The sequence below is a fragment of the Populus euphratica genome, unplaced genomic scaffold (genome assembly GCF_000495115.2).
Source record: "Populus euphratica unplaced genomic scaffold, PopEup_1.0 scaffold93.1, whole genome shotgun sequence".
Classification (NCBI taxonomy): Eukaryota; Viridiplantae; Streptophyta; class Magnoliopsida; order Malpighiales; family Salicaceae; genus Populus; species Populus euphratica.
In genome coordinates this window covers 273,824-297,797 of record NW_011499873.1, presented here as the reverse complement: position 1 = coordinate 297,797, position 23,974 = coordinate 273,824, and the positions used below count along the sequence as shown (strand labels likewise).

The 23,974-nt window shown below is 34.0% G+C and overlaps 3 protein-coding genes across 13 annotated transcripts; 2 read left to right on the top strand and 1 right to left on the bottom strand.

The window, feature by feature from the left end:
* Positions 1–5,867: 5,867 nt before the first annotated feature.
* LOC105127720 (uncharacterized) lies at positions 5,868–12,411 on the top strand. 7 transcript variants are annotated; one of them, XM_011029109.1, is made up of 11 exons: positions 5,868–6,156; positions 6,372–6,456; positions 7,202–7,205; positions 7,712–7,778; positions 8,062–8,177; positions 8,291–8,336; positions 8,870–8,984; positions 9,269–9,336; positions 9,478–10,086; positions 10,597–10,701; positions 11,934–12,411. In XM_011029109.1, the coding sequence occupies exons 5-11, from the start codon at positions 8,107–8,109 to the stop codon at positions 12,252–12,254; spliced, it is 1,335 nt and encodes a 444-aa protein (XP_011027411.1). In that variant the 5' UTR covers positions 5,868–6,156; positions 6,372–6,456; positions 7,202–7,205; positions 7,712–7,778; positions 8,062–8,106; the 3' UTR covers positions 12,255–12,411. The 7 variants fall into 7 exon arrangements, with proteins under 7 accessions (XP_011027411.1, XP_011027410.1, XP_011027412.1 ...); XM_011029108.1 differs by having other exon boundaries at positions 7,712–7,841; XM_011029107.1 differs by lacking the exons at positions 7,202–7,205; positions 7,712–7,778 and adding an exon at positions 6,257–6,295 and having other exon boundaries at positions 5,869–6,156; positions 6,363–6,456.
* Positions 12,412–15,736: 3,325 nt separating this feature from the next.
* Positions 15,737–18,786, top strand: LOC105127719 (F-box protein SKP2A-like). 3 transcript variants are annotated; one of them, XM_011029103.1, is made up of 5 exons: positions 15,737–15,940; positions 16,141–16,451; positions 17,103–17,451; positions 17,541–17,682; positions 18,097–18,786. In XM_011029103.1, exons 2-5 carry the CDS (start codon positions 16,180–16,182, stop codon positions 18,465–18,467), a joined length of 1,134 nt encoding a protein of 377 aa, XP_011027405.1. In that variant the 5' UTR covers positions 15,737–15,940; positions 16,141–16,179; the 3' UTR covers positions 18,468–18,786. The 3 variants fall into 3 exon arrangements, with proteins under 3 accessions (XP_011027405.1, XP_011027403.1, XP_011027406.1); XM_011029101.1 differs by having other exon boundaries at positions 15,738–15,945; XM_011029104.1 differs by lacking the exon at positions 15,737–15,940 and having other exon boundaries at positions 16,323–16,451; positions 17,090–17,451.
* A 564-nt stretch (positions 18,787–19,350) lies between these two features.
* On the bottom strand, positions 19,351–23,434 carry LOC105127718 (chaperone protein dnaJ 10-like). Of its 3 annotated transcripts, none has more exons than XM_011029098.1 (10): positions 23,066–23,434; positions 22,607–22,666; positions 22,200–22,282; positions 21,677–21,830; positions 21,076–21,205; positions 20,798–20,962; positions 20,508–20,686; positions 20,141–20,221; positions 19,896–20,030; positions 19,351–19,696 (listed from the first exon to the last, which is right to left on the bottom strand). In XM_011029098.1, the coding sequence occupies exons 1-10, from the start codon at positions 23,150–23,152 to the stop codon at positions 19,616–19,618; spliced, it is 1,155 nt and encodes a 384-aa protein (XP_011027400.1). In that variant the 5' UTR covers positions 23,153–23,434; the 3' UTR covers positions 19,351–19,615. The 3 variants fall into 3 exon arrangements, with proteins under 3 accessions (XP_011027400.1, XP_011027401.1, XP_011027402.1); XM_011029099.1 differs by having other exon boundaries at positions 19,896–20,027; XM_011029100.1 differs by having other exon boundaries at positions 20,798–20,956.
* Between the last annotated feature and the right edge of the window lie 540 nt (positions 23,435–23,974).

The window sequence follows — 23,974 nt, the reverse complement described above, 5'->3', positions numbered from 1 at the left end:
CAAAACCCATAAGATGCAGGGATAAACTTGAAGTGGAGTTAGAATCTTAATCATAAGGAAAAAAAAAACCATCTCTTTTTTTATCTGTCCAGTGTGATATAGTTTGATTAAAGTAAATGGTGAAGTTCATAAATTTGTTGATAAGAAGAGATGAGAGATAGAGAGAAAAGGAGGTGGGGTTACGGGAAGAAATGACAGGCAGAGAGAAGAAGGGAGAAAAACAAGAGGCTATGAGAAGATGATAAGAGGCAAGGAAAATTGAGGGCGCTGGTTTAGGACTTTTAGGAACATGGAGTAGGAGCTTAACAAGTAACAATCATGGAACATGAAGAAAAATCAAAAAGAAAATATACAGAATAAAAGAAGAGGGCAGTGGCTGAATGTTATTTTCAATTTAGGGTTAGAAAAAACATCATATTTATACTTATTTTTTTTTAAGTGCTGGTCTAGTTGAATCGGTTTGGTTCAATTCAATCAGTTTTAAATTTAAAAATGAAAACCAAACTAAACTGGAATTTGAACTAGAACTTTTTAATGATTTTTTAATTAGTTAATTTGATTTTTTTCTATTTTTTTTATTTAATTAATTTATTGATTTTTTTACTTATTTCTAATAATATCCTATAACATATCTCACAATCAATTGAGAAAAATAAATATACTAAGGCTTAAGGGGATGACAGTCATTGCATGTAGGTAGCTAGCCTTGTTATTATTATTATTACTATTATCGTGAAATGATTATTTTTTATTATATATTTCATTTTAAAATATATTAAAATAATATTTTTTATTATTAAAAATTTATTTTTAATATAAAAACATTAAAATTTTTAATTATTTCAAAAATAATTTTAAAATATAAAAACAAAAAATACTTATAATTGTCCCATGTTGGCATAAAACTGTGGTGAATGGTATTTGTTTTTTAAAATATTCTTGAAATACAAAAAAGTAACATACTAGTGGTCCCATGTTCGCATAAAGTTGTGGTGCTAAGATCCAATAAATAGAGAAGGTCCAGAAGGATACGGAATCCTAGCAACTTGAGTACTCGACCCTTCTGTCTCGAGCCGTCGCTGTAGCATACGGTCCCCACTCCTCCCTGTCTTGAAGTGGCTAGTCCGCTAGCTATCATGAGAATTATTTTTTTTAAATCTAATTATATAAAATTATATGCTAATAACAAATATATTTATATAAGAAATAATCAATAAAATTATAAAAAATATTTTTTATTAAAACTATATACTTTTATTAGTATGTTTTTGTTAAGCGAAAAAATTGTGGAAACCCAAAGAAAAAAAAGATATTATATATATTTTTTGTTTAAAAATAAATTTGAATATGGTAAAAATCAAACTGCGTCAAACAATTTATTATACACACGTCAGCATCTTTGAACATCTTCTGATAATGATTTATTTTTTCCAGTTTGACCTTATAAATATTAAAAACCAATATTATCCAACAAAGTCGCATGAAACAAAGTGATGCCGATGAAAATATACTGAAAATAATTATTGAATAAATACTAGTATACTGATTTTAAATAATGGTCAGATTTTAAAAATGATTTTATATTAATTACAAAACAGAGATGCGAGATTTGTTAGGACCAAGTAGAAAACAAGAAGAAAAAAAAAGGCCGATTATATTCTTAAAATTATTTAGAAAGGAAATTGCATCAGTTAACATTAATGATTATCGAGGTGCAAAGAATCATAACAACGGCCGAGCTCCATTAACGAGATCTAAAAAGTAGAATAGCCTCGTGAGATCCCGAGAAGGATACGGGAAACAGGCTGTAATGGACGTCACCGAGAACAAACGCGCTTGGAATCCTCTTAGGTCAGCTGAAGGGCAAATTACAAAGAGGCCGCGGATGGTGAGAGACCGGATTCCGTATACCAGCGGATTCGAAAGCAGCGGAGCGGCCTCCTCCTACTCCCCGCCTTCCGTCTTCCCCACGTTGATTCCAATATCAATTCTAGTTGCCGGGGGGAAATGAATCAACAAACGCCACGATAAAACAAAGGAATGAATGGTGGCTTTGCGCGTCAAATATGCAGATTAATATTCTCCCAAACGAACTTGAGGCCATTAACCCGAATTCCTGTCTATAGTAAGATTCTGGTGGATTGTGATTTCATCAGGCCACAGTACTGAGCGAAATGTATATTAATTATCGCACTCCGACTTAATAGTTCTCTAGCTGCTTGATTCCATCTTTAAGAAATCTGATTCCCATCATGGATCGTTAACCACTGATATATTAAAAGCTGCTTTCGGTTAATAACGAGAGAGATCTCGTTTGCTTTTCAGTTCAACCAAACAAGTGTTTGCTGGACTGTTGATTAACTATGCAAAGCACCACAGCTAACGCAGATTATTGAGAAGGAGAGCATGCGATCCGGAATCCTTTGAAAAGACGAAAGCTGACTTTGGAAACCTCTAAAATCCACTAGCGTTTGTTTATATCTAATAGATTGCAAGCTTGGAATTTGAACCCACCTCTCTTTATATCTAATTATTTCTCCATTTCCTTTGGTTTGATGTAATGGCACTCTTTTATAATGGTTTTAATTATATGTTAATTGAATAAATCTCAATCATGGCACTACCTTCGCGACCAAAGGAATTGACATTTTTTTATGGTGATTCATTGTTTATATGTTCAATGGTGAAGCACCTCTCTCTCTCTCTTTCTTTCCCAGTTCCAACCTTACATTCTCTCCTTTTGATTTGATCCCTTTTCAGCCTAATTTCATGAAATAAAGCTTTTAATTGAATTGGAATGACAAAATTTCCCTTCTTAAGTTTTAATCTTTTATCTTTTTCTCTGCAAATTCTTCTATGATCACATTGAAAATAGACTTCCGAAGATTTCAATATATTATTTTTATATTTTTAATACATCTGTAGCATGATTATGAAAAAAAAAATTATTAAAACTTTCTCTCACGATTCTCATAATTGTTTGGTCCAACAAACAAATATTTTCATAAACAAATTGCCAATAAAAAAATAATTTTAAATAGCACCCTTTCCTTTATTTTTTTTAAATTGTTTGGTGCATTTTTTTTAATTAATACTTAGTTATTTTTAAACAAAACTGGATTATCTTTATAGAGATTGTTGTAATTTATCTTTATTTTTTTCCTTTCATATTTTATATAAAATAAGTTTTAGTTACATGATATATTCATAAAAATTAAAATTATTTGTTCTCGGTTAAAGAAAAAACCCTTCAAGATAAGATAAATAAAACATTAAGATTAAAAACCTTCAACATGCATAAGTTTTTTTAATTAAAAAATATGATATTTAAAATAATCCATAATATTAATATATTCTCTTATTTAAAACATCAAGTTAATCCGTTTTTCAAACCATTTGTGCTGGATAGTATGTGTATATATATATATATATATATATATATATATATGCGCGTGCGCTATATAGAGTATAGAGTTGTTATCAATAAGGTTGTTGTCTATACAAAAGTTTGAATATATATAATCGTTTTATTTCTAAAATTAATTGAGTAATTAATTAGTTTTCATATATTAATTCGTGTTTTCCTAATTTGATAAGAGTTAAAGCTACATATCAATGAATTGATGATGAACTGAACTTAACACAAGTTTAAGATTGCACAAGGATAAACACAAGGATTATGGATTATGGCATGGTAAGTGCCTATTTATGTTTTGTCTTTAATATTCATTTGAAAAATTGACTTAGTGGACATGAATTAGGGTTCATTGCAAAAAAACCTAATTGTTATTTTATTTAGCCTTTAATTACAACAACCTGAAATAGTATGACTCATAAGAGTTCAATTCAAGTTGCTTAATTTAGGTGTGACACGATCCTTAATTTTTTATATCTTTAATTTGCTCACTTACACATAAAAATTCTCTTTTAAAGTTATTTTACTCTCACTCCACACAACTTATAAAGCTTCATTTGTATAGACTTTAACGATTCACTTGATCTACCACACACTTGCACCTCATTAAGATCATTACTTGTATCTATGTTTTTTTATCGGTGAACCATCGCTTCTATAATTCATAGCACTAATAACAACATGTCTTGCATTACTGTTAAAATATTGTTTGTTAATTTTATTTTTTATTTAAAATTATAATTTTTTATATTTTTAGATCATTTTGATATATTGATATTAAAAATATTAAAAATATATTTTTAATATATTTTTAAAAAAAAAACTTTAAAAAATCACTATCACAACATCATATCTACTATAATTTTTAATATCTTAGCTATTTCATGGATTAGTCATTTATGTACTATTTAAAATCATTATATGTGTGTTATTATAATAAGTTTTCTATTCAGAGGGTTCATTGTAGCACTCACATTTGCATTTCTCTCTTCTTCTTTTTTTAATTAATCTAAGTTAATTTACGTGTTTCTTTATTAATTTTACAGGTCCCGAAATTAATAATTATATAAATTTATAATGATCCTGAGATTTATGAGATTTAAATTGTTAATATCTAGTAAATAAATTTAAAATCTAATCAATTCAGCAAACTCATTTTCACATTTATCTTGTTTTTAATAAAGGAATTTATGCCATATTTATGGATTCCATCAACTGTTAATTATATATATATATATATATATATATATATATTAAAAAAACATAAAAAAATTAAGCATTCAAACAAAATCCTATCCATGATTCTCACACTTGGTGCATCAGCCACACTAACACAAAATAATAATAATAATAAAAAGGAGCTATCGCCTAAGAAATATTCCAACTTGGTTTTGGCAAGGGATCATCATGTGACCTCCAGCCTAGTTATTTAGGTTAAGTTTGTATTATTTTTTTATTTATTTTTGAGGGCATCCCACACCCACAATTATAAAACGCCCCCAAGTTCTTATGCCCGATCACCCAGTTACTTTGAAGCCTTATGTATCTGCACATAACGGTCTCATCAGCTTTATCTGTACGTAGTTGTATTAAAAATACAAATCAAGGGCTCAACGGTGGATGTTGAACCGTGTAGCTTTCGGCAATAAAGAAGAGTATCAGTCAGTTCATTAAATTCACTTGTACTTGCTTGTAATCTCCTAACTATGGTACGAAAGATTAGTATTTATAAGTAGGTAAGTCTAACCAATTAAACTGTTACATCTAAGATTAAAAAAAAACAACCACACGAAAACAATGTGATTATAAAAATTCTAGTAACATTGCAATTTCTCTTTCTATATATATATATATAAATTATTTTAATATATTTTCAAATAAAAATACTTTTAAACAAAAGATCTTAATATTTAACCAATACTAAATATTCTCTATATTTTTGACATTGTACTTCATTATAGACAAATACACATGCTTTATTGACCTTTATAGGAAGGAGTTGAGTGCAAGTTCAGGAATAACTAATTGAGGAAAAGAAAACTAAATATGTGTTTGATATTAAGATATATATGGATAAGATTAAGTTGAGTGCAAGTTCATAAATAACTAGTTCAGGAAAGCAAAATTAAGTGTGTGTTTGATATTAAAATATACAAGTAAGATTTTTTTTTTTTTTTTACAAGTATAATCTTTTTAAACCACAAGTAACACTTTATTATAAACTAAAAATACTTGTTTTTATTAGTTTTTTTAAATCCCATAAAAAAACCTTCACCACACATCAATAACAAACAAACCCTATCCAGATCTTGATTTCACGCTCGTAGTAAGGTTGTGACAAATATTTTGGTCATCCCACCAAAATTGGGGATTAAGGCGTTTGGTCGCCGCGTCATCTATGCAACATCAAATGATTGTTAATTGAAATAAATTAATATTTAAAGGGTTAAAGGCCCTCAAATGCCACGCCATTTCTCAAGTGTTTCCCTCTCAGAAAGAATTTCACTGCCCACTTCCATTTATTAGAGGCAGAGGGGATCGAGTTTGCAAGTGCTATTCCAACGTAGAAAGCGGAGAATTGAGAATACAAAAGAACCCTATTTTAGGCCCACTCGCTCCCTCTGTTTCTTTAATACCCCCCTCTCTTCCTCTTCCTTTTTGGGTTTTAAGGATGTGAAGTGGCTCTGCTTTTTTTTTTTTTGTTCTTGTGTTGGAATTTCGGAAGGAAGGAACCGTCAAAGGTTAGTAAATAACGACTTGGAAATTCTTCCCTTTAATTCTCCAGTTCTGTCTTTGCGTCTTTGATAAATTATTTCTCTGCTTAGGCTTCGAAATCCCCAGAACTGCAGAAATCTTTAAGTTTTCTTGAATGAATGGTCAATCATTTTGGCCGCAGATTTCTTGCAAATCATTTAAGCACTTTCCTTGTTAAGTGGTTCCGCATGAAAATTGTCAGGTTTCCCTTCCAAATTTTCTCACCATTTCTCTCATCCGGATACCGGGCACCACTCATCAAGTTTCGAAAAATCTTCTCCTCTTCGGTAAGTTCTCACACAAACTTCCTTCCAGCTCTGTAGAATTCTAATGAATCTTGCTTCAAATGGTCTATGGTGGCAGAGTCAGTCCACAATCATATTTTAAAACAAATGGTATGCTTGCGTAATTGTGGCCATTTGAAAGCGTGGAACTTTTTACTTCATTAACCGCCGCAATTTTCCGTTTGACTTTTGTTTTAAGGTAGAATTAATTTAAAACAGATGCTAATTTCTCTTTCAACAGCTAGCATACTATCGTTCATGTGGACGATAAGATCTATGCTTTAAATCAATATGTAAAGTGGAGGACAGTGATCGTGGGGGTTTTGGGTGGTCAAATGGAGTATAAGGATACTGACGGCGGTGGTTAAAGTTGGGGAATCTAATTCTTCTCTTTTTTGCCACCTCTCCTCTGATGAGATTTTTGTTCTGCTGAATCTACATGGCTGGTTCACAAACGCCTATACTCGATTCATAATGGCAACAATTCTTTTGTTCTGCTACCAATACCTACCTCTGTCTCAACCACGATGGCATACAGTGCTGTGGATCCGATTTTCTTTGTTTTATGATTTAATTTTTATGTATTAAAAGTATTTTTTGAAAATATTTATTTTTTTATTTTCTTGTGTTTTTAGATCATTATAATAAGTTAATGTTAAAAATATTTTTTTTTTAAAAAATCATATCACACACCTAATCATCTATTTTTTTTCTATCCCTCATGGCAATCCTTGCTTTGCTTGAACAGAAAGTTTCATGAGTAACTTGAAAAAATAATGTAGGTAAATTAAAGTTTAGGTTTCAAGAGTGTAATGATAATGATAGAGTTTGATTGCGTCTTTTCCTTGTAACACACAGACACACACACAGAGAATAGGCTAATTGAAAACTCATTAGATGGGCTGGGCTTGGGTGGACTGAAGAGGAAAAACTTAGCTCATCATGGAAAAAAAGAAAATAAAAGAAAAAGACCTCTTCCTTGAGCAGCTTTAGTGGAACCTTGGGCTAGTTTAGGCCTTGTCTGAATGAAATTTCTCAGCATTCAGTTTGAAACAAAAGAGAATCATGACGTGAAAATTTTACATTTCAAAAAGAGAACAAAATGGGAAAAAGAAAAACTAGAGAATAGTGCAATTGTAGTTTGTTGGGTTGGGTTTCCTGTACTGCATGTCCACATTCTTACATGCTAGCAACCTTTTAAATTACTCAATCAGAGCAACCTTCACCAACATGTCGTGCCTTAATTCAGTGGAAGACTGGCTTCTTAAATCTCCTGGCCTGAGCGCTTAGCTAGTGAAGAGTAATTGGTGTCAACCTCGGACGGGGTATTGCTCTTAAATATTTCCTGGTAATGGTTTGGTGAGAAGTCCTTTGCATGTTGCTCCTTTATAAGTGGCTCGTCTTCCAACTAAATTACAGTAGAAACATCAAATCATTCTGGTTCTCGTTCCATTCACTCACGAAGTCCTACCTATCAAGTCCTGTATGTCAACGTTAACTGTTAATGAAATTAGTGCTGTCTGTTGAAAAGGGCATGACATGGCTATTGATAATAGGATGTTTGTCTTTTAACATATCAAATGTTAATAGTTAATGCTGCTGTGACAGGAGAAGAGACTCTTTTGTTGATTGGAGAAAGTAATTGCTGCTTAAATGGCTAACGTTTGTTGGCCATACTTTGATCCTGAGTATGAGAACTTGAGCACTAGGATTAATCCTCCAAGGTACTTAACATGATTAATTAAATTAAGTACTCCAACACCCTGCTTCATTTTTTTCTTTTCTTTTTTCGTTCTCTCATGTTTTCTTTTCTTTTGATTTTCTTTTTTGGGGGCAGGGTATCTGTAGACAACACTAGTTGCAATGACAGTACTCTTGTTAAGGTAATCTTTTTTATTGTTATTGCATGGCCATCAAGACCAGTGATACTTGAGTTAGAGCCACGTCCTACCGGACCCTTCTAGAGTGTTGGTCACATAATACTACTGGTTGAAGTTTGAATGCTAGTTCGAGCTTCAGGCGTTGTAGCAGACTAGCACCAATCATTGATAGAAATGAAAACAGGCCCAATAATGTATGGGTGGCTAAAGCCACACCATAGGCTACTGGCAGTCATTTTGATGTATGAATGACCCGAGCCAGCCAAATTGCTGAATATCAGACTTTCAGAACGTATCCCTTCCTTTCTAGTACATTACTGCACGAGGGGCCTCTACTGAAATGATTTTTGTTCTTAAATTTTTCTCCATCCACTTACACTGCAGAATTGGGAAAATACAGAGACAGGATCTTATCTTTAACCAGATTCCTTACACGCGTGCTCTAGTTTATTAATTGGAAAGCAAATTATTAAGCTTGCTATGAATTTTTTTTAAGATAATGTCACAGCAATGACAAACTAAAATTCATGTATTAGGTTGACAGCATGAACAAACCAGGAATTCTCCTGGAAGTTGTGCAAGTCCTAACGGATCTTGACCTCATTATCACCAAAGCTTACATCTCCTCAGATGGTGGTTGGTTCATGGATGGTATGAGTGTGCTTCTATTGACTTCCCATGTTTTCTTCTTCCTTAATGGTTATGCAAGGCAGTGCTCTACATATGCTTCCTAAGATTCTTTCTGTAATTAGTGCATGTTTCACCTGATTATGAATTTATTATCTAATCTTTTGATTTTAAGTCTAAAGAATAGACTTTAAACCAAGTGATCAAAACAAGGCGCCATCTTACTATATCCTTCTGTTTAGTTTTCTCTTTCACTTTTTCATACAGAACAAGTTGGTATTGATTATATAGTTATTTCTGATCCACAGTATTTCATGTCACTGACCAACAAGGAAAGAAGATTACAGATATTAAAACCATTGACTACATAGAGAAGGTATGCAATTCTTATGTTTTTTTCGCTTATCTGATTTCACGTGATATAAATTCAAGCCAATATAGGATGTTCAGTGCTGATTGGAAAAGAGTTGACCCATTTTAGCACCAGTGTTAACTGAAAGTATCTTCAACGCAACAGGCTCTAGGACCTAAAAGCCAAGAAGAAGTGTCTACTTGGGCAGACAAACGGGTTGGAGTGCACTCTGTTGGTGGGCACATTGCCATTGAACTCATTGGCAAGGATCGCCCTGGTCTTTTATCTGAAATCTCAGCCGTCCTTGCTAACCTTCACTTCAATGTGGTTGCTGCTGAAGTTTGGACCCATAATAGGCGGATAGCATGTGTTGTCTATGTCAACGATGACACCACATCTCGTGCTGTAGCTGACCCAACCAGATTGTCTATAATGGAGGACCAGCTCAAGAACATTCTACGCGGGTGTGAGAATGATGAGGCGGGTCGAACTAGTTTCTCCATGGGGTTTACTCATGTTGACCGTAGGCTGCACCAAATGTTGTTTGCCGACAGGGATTATGAAGGTGGAATAGTGGCTACTGAGGTTGATTGTCCACCCTCCCTAAAGCCAAAGATCACAGTTGAGCGTTGTGAGGATAAAGGATACTCTGTGGTCACTGTTAGATGCAAAGACCGTGCCAAGTTGATGTTTGACATAGTGTGCACTCTCACAGATATGCAATATGTTGTTTTCCATGCTACAATCTCGTCTGATGGCCCCCATGCATCACAGGTACCTCTTACCCCACTGAAGTATATGTACACCGATAACTAGAAGAAAAATTAAGAAACATTTCTCGTTTAAAGGCATTTCTAGTTTTGTTGATGCGAGGCATTATGAAGCTCAATGCTTCCATCTTTTCACATTGACACTAGATTTTCTGTTTGTGTATGTGATTTCATGCTGAAGATTAGTTAAGCTCGTAATTTTTTTACCGGAACTGCTCCAATCAGTAGAGGCGAGTAGCAACTAGAAACAGAATGTTCTAAGATTTTTAGTCTCTGCAAATCATTTGTCAAATTTACACAGATTTCTACTTCATTCCATCTTCCTTTTATCTTTTTCAATGCAGCATTCTGCTTGTGTGTTGCAGAATTTTAATTAAAGAAATAAAAAAGGTTCATTTGTTATTAGCCCATTTGTTCACTGAAATGACTCCACTATTTTTGTAACAGTTATAATAAATTTCATAGCCTCTGTGGGATTTTATTGAAGCAACTGACCCAGTATACGAACTTTTAGGAGTACTATATTCGTCACATGGATGGTTGCGTACTTGATACCGAAGGAGAGAAGGAAAGAGTTATCAAATGCCTCGAAGCTGCGATTAGAAGAAGAGTAAGCGAGGTGAGTAAACTGTCTACCTTAAGAAGAGTAAGCGAGGTGAGTAAACTGTCTACCTTACTGTTTCCTGCTGGTGCTGTATGAAATTGTAGATAAGGGCATCGCTGTGCTTTGTCGTCTGACATTCCTGTTTGTCTTTCATGGTTCAGCTGAAAGTAGTGATTTTAAATTCTATTTCTGTTATTCCCTTTATATTAGTGTAGAACAGCTCAGGTTTTACATTCTGAGTTATGCTGTTGTCTATCTCTGATGCCCAGATGAAATGACAGAATCTTTGAGCTGTTGGCTTTGAAACAGTTTCATGATAGAATCCTTTATAATAGATTAAAATAGAGAGCATTTTTCAGCTACAGGCCTGTGGCAGAATATAATGCAACTGAGACAACAGTATGAAGATATAGCTTTAGTTTATGTTTAATTTAATGCTTCTGAAAGTCTATAACTGGGATTCTCACATGTATTGTATTGATACTTCACTTCATGGTTAATTTAACGATTCTCCATAGCCAATGCTGAAAATTGTAACCACTTTTGCTGGCTAACCATGTCAATTAGGTTCACTAAGCCGGGAATGAAAACAGTATGAAAATGGCATCTAATAATTTGTAGCAACAGTACAGCCTCAATAACAGACACCAGCCTTGTCTGTCATCTTCTGCAACCTCACATCTATCACTTCACAAAATACTTGCAGCATGCCAAAGTCTTATCAGCCTTTCGTTTTCGTTTTCCTTTTCTTTCTTCTTTTTGATGAATGAGAAATCAGTATTGTTGAGATTCTTACAAGAGTCGAGAGATGCTAGTTGCTATGGATATTAGGTCAACTCTAAGAAGGAAGTAAGAGAATAAAAGAGATTGAAATTATGTTCAATATTCAGAACCGTATCGCGTGCATCATAGGACCAGCTTAGACTGGTTGTTAACACGGCATTTGATAAATTGTTTGCTTTCAGAAGCATGAGGGTTAAGAGAAGGTGATTAATTAAAATGAAGAGAACTGTTTTCTGAATTGCTTTGTAAAGTATACATTTTTTGCAAATGTTGGGGGCAACGGTACTTTCTCCTTCCTTCCTTTCTTTTTACGCCAGTTAGGATTCATTCATTTTATCATAAGATAAACAGATTATTGTACTTGCAGTGATACACATTTCACATAATTTTTTTCTTTCAGGGGTGCAGTCCCTAGATTACCAATATTTATTTTGTGCCGTCTGAATTTTTCACTGTGATCCCAGGGTCTGAGCCTTGAGCTCTGTGCAAAGGATAGAGTAGGCTTACTATCTGAAGTTACAAGGATTCTGCGAGAGAATGGATTAGCCGTATCAAGAGCAGGAGTCATGACGATAGGAGAGCAAGCAACGAATGTTTTCTATGTAAGAGATGCTTCTGGGAATCCAGTGGATACGAAGATTATCGAAGCACTTCGTAAAGAAATCGGGCACACCATGATGCTTAATGTGAAGAAAACACCTGCTAGTTCCAGAGAACCTGAAGCTAGAGGATGGGCCAAAACAAGTTTCTTTTTCGGGAATTTGCTGGAAAGGTTCTTGGCATGAGAACATTTCTGTATTGCTGTCGCCGAAATAATGAACTGTACAGGACAATAAACCTCTTCATTACCAAAGCATGAACTATGGACAGGGCTTGCACTAGACTTTGTTCAATATTCAAAGAATAAATCTTGCAAGCTAATGAAGTTCGAACCTTCAGTTGGAAAAGGACAGAAATTTCAAAATAAATAAATAAATAAAAATATATTTCACTTTAAAAAATATTAAATTAATTTTTTAATGGTTTTTACATGACAATATATAAAAAAATATATTTTAATATATTTTTAAATGAACATGTATCTAGAAAGCTCATATACCAAAGTGGGGTGAATAATTAGAAATACAAGACGTTATACTATTATTTCTTTATAAAAATATAATTTTTTTTATGAAAATAATTCACAAATCTTGCTTTTATATAAGATGTAGGGGTATAACTATGTGCATGCTGAATAAATACTTTTTAAAATATAATATAAGATTTCTTGAAGAAATATTCACATTTACGCGGCTTTAAGTTGTGTATTAGAAATACAGTAATGATCTTTCATGCCCTGAAGTCTGTTTAATATATCTACCAACTTCCTACAACGGTATAGTCCATCAATACAAAAAAAAAACCCATAACATGGCTTTAATATAATCAACGCAGACAATATTTTTATTTTTTAAGTATCTGAATTGGGCTAATTTATAACAAGAAAAAGGACAATCTTTTGTTTCTATTTCAATACACACATGTAATTTTACACGCAGTAAAAGAAAAACCATACTCATTTAAAAAATTATTCAAACCGTAAAGAATATTTATACAAGTTAGGACGCTATGATCCATTATTTGCCGAAAAGGTTACTTCTTTTTGACATCCCACTTGATCCGATCTCCTCTCGTCGAGTGTTTTATTACTATTATTGTTTTTTTCTTCTAGAATCAAATCAAGCCCATATAAAAACTATTATTTCCGACATTCGACTTATATTTATTAATATTTTAAAGTATTTATCAACTTTTTTAGCGAAATTGTTAGGATACTATATATAAATCTAACAAGATAAAAAATAAAAAATAAAATAAAATAAACAATAATACATAAAAATTTACATGGTTCATTCAAATTAGACTACAACCACATATAAATATAGAAAAATTATACTAATTAATATAAGAATTACAACCTCTCTATTAATAGAAAATAACTGAAATTTTTTTAATGATAAGAGAAAATACTTCACTTACTCTCTCATAAATACCTTATAATTTTATGAAATTATTTTTTCCCTCTCACTCTATTCTTTATCTCTTTTTTTTTTGTTGTGTCTATATAATAAGAATTTACTATCTATTTATAAATAAACATTCTTGCTTTTATCTTACAAAAAATAAAAATAAAATAAGTAGCAAGTAACACTAAATTAATACCTATTTTTAACTTGGCTGGCTGGCGGTGCCAGCTAGCTTCACAGAAACATAAGAAAACGTTGGATTCTTCAGTATTCTTATTTTAATTATTTAGTCATTCGCAACTCTATTCCCAGTATGATTGCTTCCTTATTTCTCAAGAATATATATAACAAATAAATAAATAAATAAATAGTTGAAGATTTAGGACACAAAAATGATGGGTTCAAATTTCAAAGAACTAATCCTGTGGAGTATATGTTATGCAAAAATAGACACGTAAAGCGAGTTTTTTCCACCGGAGAGCTATCTCTTACTTCATCGGAACGCAAATTGAAGTTTTAGAATTTGTCCGATCAACACAAAATCAAATTGGAATATTATCCGGCCCAGAAGTAAGTTTTACCGCAACCACCATGTTATTGTCCATATTCGTAATAAAGGGAGTATTTCTATCCTGGAAAAATAAGATTTAAGATAGAGGGAAGGATTTTACTTAAGCTCTGTTTGTTTGTTTTTTTTAATGTGGTTTAATTATGTTTTTGAATTTTTTAAGTTTTAAATTAATTTCTTAATATTTTTAAATTAATTTGATATCTTATATAAAAAATAAAAATGAATATTATTTTAATATATTTTTCCATAAAAAATATTTTAAAATATAATTTGTTTCCAAACACTCTCTATTAAAAAAAATATAATAATAACGCACAATGCAACTTTCTACACAATGACGCACCCATCACTTCTCTCTCAAACCTTGCGACTGATAAATAATTTCATCAAGATCAGCATGTTTCTACACTCGGAGTAGTGATTTGTTTTTTAATAAAACAATATTTTGAATATTTAATTTAAAAAAAGTCACATTTTACGGAATGATCATAATAGCTCATTAATGTTTTTTAGTGGATCCATTATTTTTTTTTTTTATTAACATGGATGTTCAGTCTAGCTTGTGTGCAACACAACTAATCTCATGGGTCCTAGAATTAACGATCACGTAAACCTTTAATAGCTATCATATCATTAACCAAACCTTTAAGAACTATCACATGATCAATCAAGAATTCACTATGTATTTTGATAATACAGCTTCATTCCTCGGTCAAACTGAATTGCCTAATGCTTATCCTGGACTAGACTGGCACTAGTATTGTCTACGATAAAAATTAAAAAAAGAAGACTCAAGGCTTTAAAACATTGGAGTATTGACGGGGATATTCTTTTCAAACTAGCATAATTTAAATAATCATACTATTAAAAATAGTATACGCAATAAAAATTTAATAGGTTGGATTATTCCTAGCAGAGCAACCGATTATATTGTGCTACTGATTACCTTATTTATAGCAGCGTAATCAGATAATATTTAAATAATTGTGTTATTAATATTTAAAAATATAAAAAAATTAAGAAATATGTTAATAAAAGTATCATAACCCTTACATTTTCTAGTAAGAATTTGTTCCAAGATTTTGCACAAATGAATATTTATTTTTTTGTTTATTGTATTTTGAAGGCTTTTATTATTTCATCAGCGCAATTCTTTAGTTTTTTTTTATCATGCTATTAAAAATAGTGTTATTTCTTAAAATTTTATTAATTATATTGTGCTATTCTTGGTAACAAAACTAGTTAAATTATATTTTTTAAACTATGTTAATTTATATAAAAAAATTCTCACCTATCATATTCAATTAATCATATTTTTTAAATTTATTTTTTAATAACCATAAATTTAAATCACCCAGTAATCACTAAAAACTTATATTTAATAATATTTGACTAAGGAACCCAATTAATACATTTCAAAACACCAGGGACCAAATTATAATTTGTCATTTTTCATGCCAAATGCGTCGTTTTGGGTCATATTGTTCATTTTCAGAACTAATAAAATTAATTAAGGTAGGTGGCCAAACACTGACTTAAAAAGAAAAAAAAAAAAAAAACTCTAAGAATTGCCGTCCCATAAAAATTAGAAAGCAATCAAAGGGCCCCTTTTGAGCGGGGCCGTCCTCACACCATTGATTAACATCAAATACATGGCACCACACGGGCCACTTAACTTCTTCCCGTACGTTTCTCCTTCTTTCGTTGAAGTCCTCTTGTCTCGATAAATGCACCTCCCCTCCAAAGCTTCAGCAGTTAGCAGAGCTCACACAGAGAAAAAGAAAATGACAGCTAAGAAACGTTTATCACTGACACCCTTCAAGATTTCTTTTATTTGTGTCCCTCTTGACTTTTGGTACTGAAAGACTCTGTTCTTCTCTCATAGAATCTGCTGGGAATGTGAGTTAAAGATTGTTTTTTAATGATTATTTAGTTGTGTCTTGTTAATGATTCTTAATCAATATTTCTTTTGTTATGCCTTCATGATTTTAATAGGGTTTTTGACATGGGTTTTGTTTTTGGTTTTTGGTTTTTGTCGTCTTACTAAAATTTTCTTCTTTTCTCTCGCAACCTCTTCAACTGTGTTGATGACAGAAAACAGAAACAAGAAACAAACAAACTTTTCCACGTGAAATGTCAGGGGAAGCAAAAGGGAGAAGGGAAGACTTGAACTTGTTTTCTGAGAAGCCGATGATGCTTGCTTTTGATGGTGGAAAGAGGGGGATTGGTGCAGGAGGTGGGGAAATCGAAGGCTTGGTGATCACTGAGTGGAAAGATATCCGTATGGAGCTGTTGTTAAGGCTTGTTTCTCTTGTTGATGATAGGACCTTGATTATCGCTTCCGGGGTTTGCAGTGGATGGAGGGATGCTATTTGCTCGGGACGCACCCATCTGTGTCTCTCTTGGTATAGCCTTTCTTCCTCTGTCTTCAATAATCAATATGTTGTTCAAGCTGGTTGTAATTCTTTTGGGATTTTTGTTTTATATAAGCTGTATCGATTGTATATAAAATTGTTCTTATCTCTTAATCCGACCCAGGTGATCATGCCTTTTGAGTTATTGAAGTGTTTCTTACTTAAGAGTTTATATGTGGTTTTTGAACAGAGCAATTTGTCCCGGATTGCCATCTTCTCCGAGGCCATGATCGAAAACATTGCTGATTGGTTACAGAAAGTAACATGGAAACATGCTATCTTTGCAAACTTGTAACCCTAATTCAGTGTTAATGTCACGTGCTGTAATCAGTTCTCATCATGGTAGTTTTTGATTTTTTACGGGTAAATGAGTGATATACATAGACAATCAGAAATTCGTTTGCTTGTTTGCGAGGGGAATGTTAAAAGATTTGGTTGAGTTTGCTCTGCATCAAGATTTTAGATTTGTTGTGTATAATTCCTGAAAGTATTTCTAATCAACATTCAAGACCTTTTGAAAAGTAACCTTTTAGAAATTGTTCGGGCATGTTATCAGGTCTTATTTTGTTGACCAATCTGTTCTGAATTTATTCTTCTTCATCATTGACCACGATAACATCTTGCATCAGTTCTTTTCTTCAGGTGCAAAAACAACATGAACAACTTGGTTCTATCTCTTGCTCCTAAATTTACAAAACTGCAAACTCTTGTGCTGCGCCAAGATAAACCACAACTTGAGGATAATGCTGTTGAGACTATTGCAAATTACTGTCATGATCTGCAGGACCTGGATCTCAGCAAAAGCTTTAAGCTTAGTGATCTCTCCTTGTATGCATTAGCTCACGGTTTTCCCAATCTCACCAAACTCAACATCAGTGGTTGTACGGCATTCAGTGATGTTTCTCTAGAGTATCTGACAGAATTTTGCCGAAAATTAAAAATTTTAAATCTCTGTGGATGTGTGAATGGTGCAACTGACCGTGCCTTGCAGGTTTATGCTTGTAACTATTATATATATATATTTTCCATCTGCCACTGAAGGGAGTTATATGGCTTACAAGTTTGGTAAACAATCTGCAGGCTATTGGACGCAACTGCAGTCAGTTGCAGTCTTTGAATCTGGGATGGTGTGAGAATGTGAGTGATGTCGGAGTAATGAGTCTAGCAAACGGATGTCCTGATCTCAGGACCCTTGACTTGTGTGGTTGTGTCTGTATAACAGGTATTTTCAAATTTGGGGATGATTTTGCATCATTTCACAAGATGTTCTTGCATTATTCCTTCACCAAAATGTATTTGTTGATTGGCTATAAGGCGCAAAATTTAACTGAACTATCGAATGAGCAAGAGACTTAGAAACAATGCAATCCCAATAATTCTCATGGCCTGATCTATTATATTCGCAATCCTATGACTTTTTCCATAGTACTGGACGGTGCCCCTTTTTGGTAAGAGTATGAAATTGAGAAAGGTGATTCATTTTTAAAAATATTAAACTGATCCCGCAACCTGTTAATTTGACGTGAAAGGTATACTGCCAATTTGAATTTGAGAGCAGATGTTATTTTCATGCTAAGGTTGTTTTGGTATTTTGATTATGATGATGACTGATGGAATATTCACAATTTTTCTGCAGATGATAGCGTGATTGCTTTGGCAAACAGGTGTCCCCGTCTTAGATCCCTCTGTCTGTACTACTGCCGGAACATCACAGATAGAGCAATGTATTCCCTTGTCCACAACCGGGTGAAGAACAAGCCTGCAATGTGGGAATCGCTGAAAGGCAGGTATGATGAGGAAGGGTTAAAGAGTCTCAACATCAGTCAGTGCACGGCAATCACACCTCTTGCTGTTCAGGCTCTATGTGACTCGTTCCCTGCACTTCATACCTGCTCAGGGAGGCATTCCCTCGTTATGAGTGGCTGCTCGAACTTAACTTCCGTGCATTGTGCCTGTGCTGTCCAAGCCCACCAGACCGCAAGTTCGATTACTTATTCGGCACATTGAGCCCGTACATGCAGTTCTGAATTTAAAGCAACTGTGCATGTGAACCTGTAAAGGTAGAACTGTGCCCATGTAAATATGTGGTTGTGTTTAAGAGTTGACAATGTGGATGCACACGGGCAGCCCATTCATTGTTGCGAAATATGGTCTGTAAGTAAAGCTATGGGCATTTATCTGCTCTTGGTTGAGCAAGGATGTTGGCGCCAAGTTTTGTCAAATGTGTGTATTGGTTGCTTACGATTTATTATGACAATTATAAACCTTCCTTCATGTGATAATCAATCAAAATCATTGGCTATATGCTTTAGTGCTTCATATGATCTACCAAGGGGCACGCTTTCTTGAGAATTTTAAAGGTTGTAACCGTTTCCTCGAATATGTAATGTACTTAAGATGTTTTAGCAGAAAAAAATTTGTCACGCGAAAACTCCGTAAAAGATCACAAATAAAAAGAACAAGAATTGGACTGATCATCTTATCTATTCTCTTTTTATTAGCGCTTGAGGATGTTTAAGTGGCTCGGAAGTCAATTCGGCATTTAGGTTTTTTCTTGCTGGTGGCGATGCTTCCTGCGTTTCATTAGATCTGCTTCGACCCGGATCAAGAACCTTCCAGCCCAAGCTGTCATGTTCAGCTTTTGGAACTGCCTGCTAATGCCAGCGAGTTATTGTAGGTATTGCTTCATTTCGCACTCAAAACGACTTGGAAAAAATCAATCAAGAAAACCTAGTTATTCCTCTTGTCGTTTACCTGTCACTAGGAGGACAATTGGAGCCATGTCACCTCATCTTTGCCTTTTCTGATGGGCTGCTAGTGCGAGGAATGCAAAGTACATAAAATGCCCCACCTCGCAGCATTGTTGGACTCATCATTCGAAGACGGCTTGAACTAGGAAAAAGTGCTCAATGCATTTCTGAAAAGTGCCCTTCCTATTCTATCAGAAAACAACCTCTACTTGACAAATAGAGTTCCAGTCGAATGGATAGTCAGTTCTATACGAGAGCTTACAATCAATGCTATTTGTTCTCTCTTTAAACAAATACGCACACGATATAAAATATAAATATAGCTTGTCCCAATCTATGATTAAAAGGAGGAAAACAGTGTGTTACGGCCTCAGAGTCAGCCTTTGGCATTTACATTTTTGTGCATCATTTGCTTTTGTACACGATCTCATCATCATCCACATCAAATGCTGGATTGCACAGGCATCTGAATAGTCTGCCAATACCCTGCCAAAGCAAAAGATTACACTAATGACATTTTTCTCCTGGAATTAATTTACTATTAGATTCAGAATGATTTTCCTGGAATGCAGGTCTTAACAATTATGCTCTCATCGGGCATAAATTTAGAGCTAAAAAGAGAAGAAGATGCAGTCGAAACACGAATGCAACTGATGTATTAGCTCTAAGTGGTATTACAACATGCCTGAGTAAGTAGAGGAGTTCGATAGGATAATGCCCTTGGTGAATCTTCTTCACTACTGCTATCATCATCATCGTCATCAGTTTCAACGGCATTTTTTCCCTTTGATGTTGCACCATTTCTTGATTGCCTTTCGTGCTGAATATTTTTTATAAAGCAACATGAAGTCCAAAATTATCAATTTTTCCGAAAAATGTTCATGGAATTACAAAGACAATATTGTGTAGTGATTATGATAAATAATCCACCTGAAAGATCCTCCCAAGAATTTTCAATGCCAGAGCACGGGCTTTAAGCTCTTCTTTTCTAACATTATTTTCTTTTAGGACCTGCACAAAAAATAAAATTATGAGAAGAATCTTAGGGAAGACCTTTATTTTTCAAGCAGTTAAAAAAAAGGTAGCTACTAGGGAGAAAATGCCTTCCCAGTTCATCTCTGTTTTTCTCCAACAAAATCTTAAACAACTCAAAATAAACTAGATTTCCTAAATTCTACCCTGAAATGGAAGGTTAAACAAGAGTTAGAATATAAAAAGAAATAGTTCGTGAATAACTCCTACTTGTGGATCAGAGAAGATAACCAAGGTTTTCTTGAGTTGAAATGGAGAGCCTCACCATTTGGCACACATGTATCACGGTAATTTCAATGTCCACTACATTCAGTTTCCATAACGAGTTCATCAATGTGTCTTTGTTTGAAAGTAAATGTGATTCAACATCACTTCCAGGGCCGCTTCCATCCATTTTAAATTGACGGCGCATATCTTCTTGAAGCTGGAGTAACTGAAAGGCACCTGGATTTGTTTTCCATATTTAGTTAGGTAAGCTTACTTGTGCACAGACACCCACAAACAATGCTATTACTAGAGGAAGAGATGTGGGTGTGGGGTGCTGATGTCTCATACCTTTTGCTGCCGTAATCTGTGACTTCCAGAAATGTCCTTTATTGCGAACCCACTCTGCCAAAAATGGCACCCCAAGATAAATTGCTTTCTTTCCAAGCTCTTGTGCTGCTTGTCTTGAATATATGTAGCCAATAGTATGTAATATATCCACTCCAAAAGCTGTATCTTTCAGTCAAACGAAATATTAAGCTACGCTGCGGAGTTTTCTAATCATAGAAAACCATAAAATTGCAGATGTATCAAGAAAAGAAAGGATGGGAGAGTTCAGTTTAATTTACCTGCATCAGAAAGCCTCTTGGCTTCTGATTCTGCACGCCTTAAGAATCCAATTCTGTCACCTTGAGCATATTGGTTAAGAAAATCTTTCAGAAATCTTGCTAGCTTTTCTTCTCTTTCTTTTTGGACAGCCTTCAATGAATAGTCACAAACCGAAAACAAAAGGTTAGTCTAAATAATCAATACATCATAGCTTATCAAAAACAGAAACGAAAAAAACAGAATAGGGTTATGTAGGGATAGACATGTTAGAACAAGCTACACACTGCATACTTCCAGCATGTGTGATAACAGGGACAGAAATTCTAAGCCACCGCTACTTTTGCAGAACTTTAAAGCTGAAACATTTAGTAGGATAAGGGTAAAAAGCACAGGTACACGTCGAAGTCAAAATACATGGTACTCTGCTATTCGTGAAATTACAGAGGAAAATACAATGGTAACGGCCAAACCAGCTGGAATTTCCTTGGTGGAGAGAAATACTACAGTGTAAGCGTTATAAGAGTGTGATGATATTACCTGCTATTGCATAATTGAGTTTAAATGTACTTACAGGACTGCTTCTTAAGCACAAGACTCCATGAACTTGGTGAAATTCCATACCTTCAATTTCTCATGTACTTTATCAGGATTCCCACTTTCACTAGCTAATTCAGAAGAAGCCATTGATGTCACAGACAGATGTCCTACGTAGTCCTCAAATAGTTCACTCCCAAACAGAAGAGCGAATACAGCAGTGGGGTCAAGCATGGTTTCCCTGAGAAATAGGATATCAAATTATTTGAAGGAGAAGATACCGTACTGGGAAGACGAAGACAGCTATATTGAAATCTACATCTTAATGACGCGTCAAATCCATTATGCTAGTAAAAATAGATATTTACATGCCCAAATTGATGATCAAACTGCACTCGCTAAAAAGTATTCCGTGAAAAATGAACGAGCCATTATTTGAAAAGGGTTTTGCTACAGTGGGTAATATATATTATTGACCAGAAAACTGTCTCAGGTGATCATTCTGCATTTTTCAAGCCAAGACATATATGGTGTATATTTTCAAGCAAACCTCAGGGACTAGAATCATCTTTAAACAGGATTAGAGCAAATTACAAAAGAAAAAAAAAACCTTGATATGCTATACTTTCCATTTCGATCATATGCATCTCTTTGCACTGGATCACTCAGAACTTGATAAGCTTCACCTAAAACCTGCCAAAAGTTAAAATTGTTTAAACCCTTTGTAGTTTCCAATCAATAATTTGTGACTAGATTCTCTATGCTTGATATGTGAATTTGTGTTCTGGTACATTAGACACTCCACATTTACTAGGGGTGCACGAGAAACATACTAGCCATATAATAATGGATATAGCAAAAGAAAGACGACTCCTGACACCCTCATCCCTAATTGAGCATTTTCCTTGCACTTCCCTAATTATTTTTAAGAAAAGAATCAGACATTTGAAAAGGAAAAGGATGTGGTCTGTGTCCATGCTGAAGCGATAAATAATCATCATAAAAGGGTGAACTTGCCTGAAATCTCTCTGCAGCCTGTGGATCATCTGGATTTTTGTCTGGATGAACTTGCCTGGCCTGTAAAATATAATATATCTCTCTCTTATAGTTAGCCATGGTATAAAGAACAAAAACTCTTACAGAGTTACAATATAAAATCGTCAGGCAATTAAATTCGACGCAAAGAAGATCAGCATTTTTTACTTTTTGAAAGGCATCAGGTTCCATTAAAAAGAAAATCAAAATTTTCGTTACCTTTTAAACTTAATTTAGATTATAATTCACTCTTTACCAGTCTAAGTAAAAGCAGCCTGGATATTTTTCTTAACTCAAATTCATCACAGAGAAACCAAAACTAAAACACTAGATTTTGCGTTTCAGGCGTCACTAGTAGCCATATAACTCTGCTAACTACATTCGGTAACACAGCGTCAAACAATATATATATATATATAGGTCCTCTCTAAGTGATCAAACCTTAAGATAATAAGCTTTGCGAATCTCCTCCTCTGAAGCAGATGGGCTGACACCAAGAACATCATAGTACTCACTTTCCTTCACCATCCCTGATTGTGTCTATAGAGTAAGAAAGTGAAATGATGGACTGGAGCTTCTTCTCCAAGGAGTTGGAGAGTCAGAAATGTTTTGGGAAATGAAAAGATGATAGGAAAAGAGATGAGAATATAGGAAAAGTCAGTTGAGTGTGAGAGAGATGGCCATATTAAGGAGAGCCCCACTAGCTTCTATTGCCTTTCCAGTTCTTCACTGCAATAAACAAATGCCTGGAACGGCCTTTTCGCGGGAGCAAAACAGTATTTTAACAGTGACCAAGGTGGCGCATATGATTTTCATTGATTTCAGGTCGGAGAGCTGTCGTTGGGCTTGGGCTAGTGTTTAGAGGGCTGGTCCATGGGTGGGCTTGATAAAGGTGGGCTGAATGATCTAGCCCCAGAAGGAGATTGGGTGGGCCTCCTCAAAAGGGGAGGTCTCCTGAATGATCTTCCCTCGTTCTTTTTCTTAAGCTTGTTATATACAACGAATAAAGGAAAGATTTATTCAAAAATAAAATAATGATGATAAAGGAAGGTTGCTTTTGGGGATTGAGCATCATGAGAAGGAACGTGGTATGTATTGGCTCCACGACACAAAAGAAAAGCACCAGTCAAGCTACAGCATCTGCATTTTTATGGGGTTGCCGTTAAACTGGTTTTTTTATTAAATTTTAATTTTTTGAAATTAATTTTTATATTATTTTAATGTGCTAATTTTTAAAAAAATTAAAAAAACCAAAAAGAAATATTATTTTAATATATTTTTAAATAAAAAGATACTTTAAAAATCCAGATCACACTCATAAATAAATACAGCAAAAGCAGCGGTCCATTG

Coding starts and splice junctions, on each gene's coding strand:
- LOC105127720 (XM_011029110.1), top strand. CDS start 8,107: ATGGCTAACGTTTGTTGGCCATACTTTGATCCTGAGTATGAGAACTTG. Junction 8,337..8,869: donor ATGACAGTACTCTTGTTAAG/GTAATCTTTTTT, acceptor TTCATGTATTAG/GTTGACAGCATGAACAAACC. Junction 9,337..9,477: donor CCATTGACTACATAGAGAAG/GTATGCAATTCT, acceptor TCAACGCAACAG/GCTCTAGGACCTAAAAGCCA.
- LOC105127719 (XM_011029103.1), top strand. CDS start 16,180: ATGTCAGGGGAAGCAAAAGGGAGAAGGGAAGACTTGAACTTGTTTTCT. Junction 17,452..17,540: donor CAACTGACCGTGCCTTGCAG/GTTTATGCTTGT, acceptor AACAATCTGCAG/GCTATTGGACGCAACTGCAG. Junction 17,683..18,096: donor TGGTTGTGTCTGTATAACAG/GTATTTTCAAAT, acceptor ATTTTTCTGCAG/ATGATAGCGTGATTGCTTTG.
- LOC105127718 (XM_011029098.1), bottom strand. CDS start 23,152: ATGGTGAAGGAAAGTGAGTACTATGATGTTCTTGGTGTCAGCCCATCT. Junction 22,283..22,606: donor AGGCTGCAGAGAGATTTCAG/GCAAGTTCACCC, acceptor AACTTTTGGCAG/GTTTTAGGTGAAGCTTATCA. Junction 20,963..21,075: donor CAAGAGGCTTTCTGATGCAG/GTAAATTAAACT, acceptor TTTGACTGAAAG/ATACAGCTTTTGGAGTGGAT.